The sequence below is a fragment of the Eimeria mitis genome, genomic scaffold (assembly GCF_000499745.2).
Source record: "Eimeria mitis Houghton genomic scaffold, Emh_scaff3171, whole genome shotgun sequence".
In the NCBI taxonomy this organism is placed as follows: Eukaryota; Apicomplexa; class Conoidasida; order Eucoccidiorida; family Eimeriidae; genus Eimeria; species Eimeria mitis.
The window spans coordinates 5,234-6,593 of record NW_013571513.1 but is presented as its reverse complement, the minus strand read 5'-3'; the positions used below and the strand labels follow the sequence as shown (position 1 = coordinate 6,593).

General features: G+C 57.4%; 1 protein-coding gene across 1 annotated transcript in view; it reads right to left on the bottom strand.

Moving 5' to 3' along the window:
• Positions 1-244: 244 nt before the first annotated feature.
• The window catches only part of EMH_0062890 (uncharacterized protein), a gene marked incomplete at both ends in the record, with an annotated part of 4,986 nt that continues 3,870 nt past the window's right edge, over positions 245-1,360 (bottom strand). Inside the window, 2 exons of the mRNA XM_013498084.1 lie at positions 245-779; positions 925-1,310. Coding sequence (XP_013353538.1) covers positions 245-779; positions 925-1,310 — 921 coding nt within the window. The remainder of the gene's footprint in view (positions 780-924; positions 1,311-1,360) is intronic.

The following is a 1,360-nucleotide window of genomic DNA, read 5'->3' as shown; positions in this document are numbered from 1 at the left end:
TAAAGATATGGATAGCCAGCTAGCTAGCTAGCTAGCTAGCTAAAGATATGGATAGCCAGCTAGCTAGCTATCTAAGAATATGGATAGCCAGCTATCCAGCTAGCTAGCTGACTAATTCACTACCAAGCTAGCTGGTGAAGTGGCTAGCTAGCTAGCTAGCTGGCTAGCTAGCTAGCTAGCTAGCTAGCTAGCTAGCTAGCTAGCTAGCTAGCTAGTTGGTTAGCTCGCTAAATATGTCTGTGCGTCAGACAAGCCTAGCCCTTAGCGATAAAAACAAATTTGTACAGGGTTCAGGGTGTAGCAGCTCTGCTGCTGCTGCTGCTGCTGCTGCTGTTACTGCTGCTGCTGCTGCTGCTACTGCTGCTGCTGCTGCTGTTGCTGCGGCCGCAGCTGCTGCTGCTGCTACTACTACTGCTGCTGCTGCCGCTGCTTCTGCTGCTACTGCTGCTGCTGCTGCCGCCACTGCTGCTGCTGCTACTGCTGCTGCTGCTACTGCTGCTGCTGCTGCTACTGCTGCTGCTGCTACTGCTGCTACTGCTGCTGCAGCCGCCACTGCTTCTGCTGCTACTGCTGCTGCCGCTACTGTTGCTGCTGCTACTACTGCTGCTGCCGCTGCTACAGCTGCTACTGCTGCTGCTGGTGCTGCTGCTGCTGCCGCTGCTACAGCTGCTACTGCTGCTGCTGCTGCTGCTGCTGCTGCTGCTGCTGCGTGAAGCCCAGCAGCTGCATCAGCTGCGTTGCTGCCTGAGGCTGCTGGAGGCCCGGAGAGCTGCGAGGGACTGCAGCAGCAGAGAAGCAGCACTGCTGCGGCGCGAGAGACGCTCCTCTTCTGTCTCCTCGTGCTGCTGCTGCTGCTGCTGCTGCCGCTGCTGCTGCTGCTGCTGCTGCTTGGATGAGCTGCTGCTGGAGCTCCGGCGATGGGACCAAGGGGATATCTTCGTTCCGCGTTTGCTGCTCTCTTCTGCTGCTGTTGCTGCTGCTGCTGCTGCTGCTGCTGCTGCTGTTGCTGCTGCACCTGTTGGGCGCCTCGCTGCACCGCGGCCGTCCTGCTTCGAGTTTCTCACAGCAGCAGCAGCAGGTGCTGCTGCTGCTGCTGCTGCTGCTGCTGCTGCTGCTGCTGCTGCTGTTTGTTTGCTGCTTTGTTTAAACTTGGGTAGGGGCCTCAGCTGCCAGGGGGAGGGCCCCTGATGAATCTGCTGCAGCCGCTGCTGCAGCTGCTGCTCCTCCTGCTGCAGTGCTCTATCTAAACTCTCCTTCTTTGCTGTTTGCTGCAGCAGCAGCAACTCCGCCTTCTCTGCTTCCTGCTGCAGCTGTAATACAAACAAAAAAAAAACCAGACACACTAAATGCATATTGATGA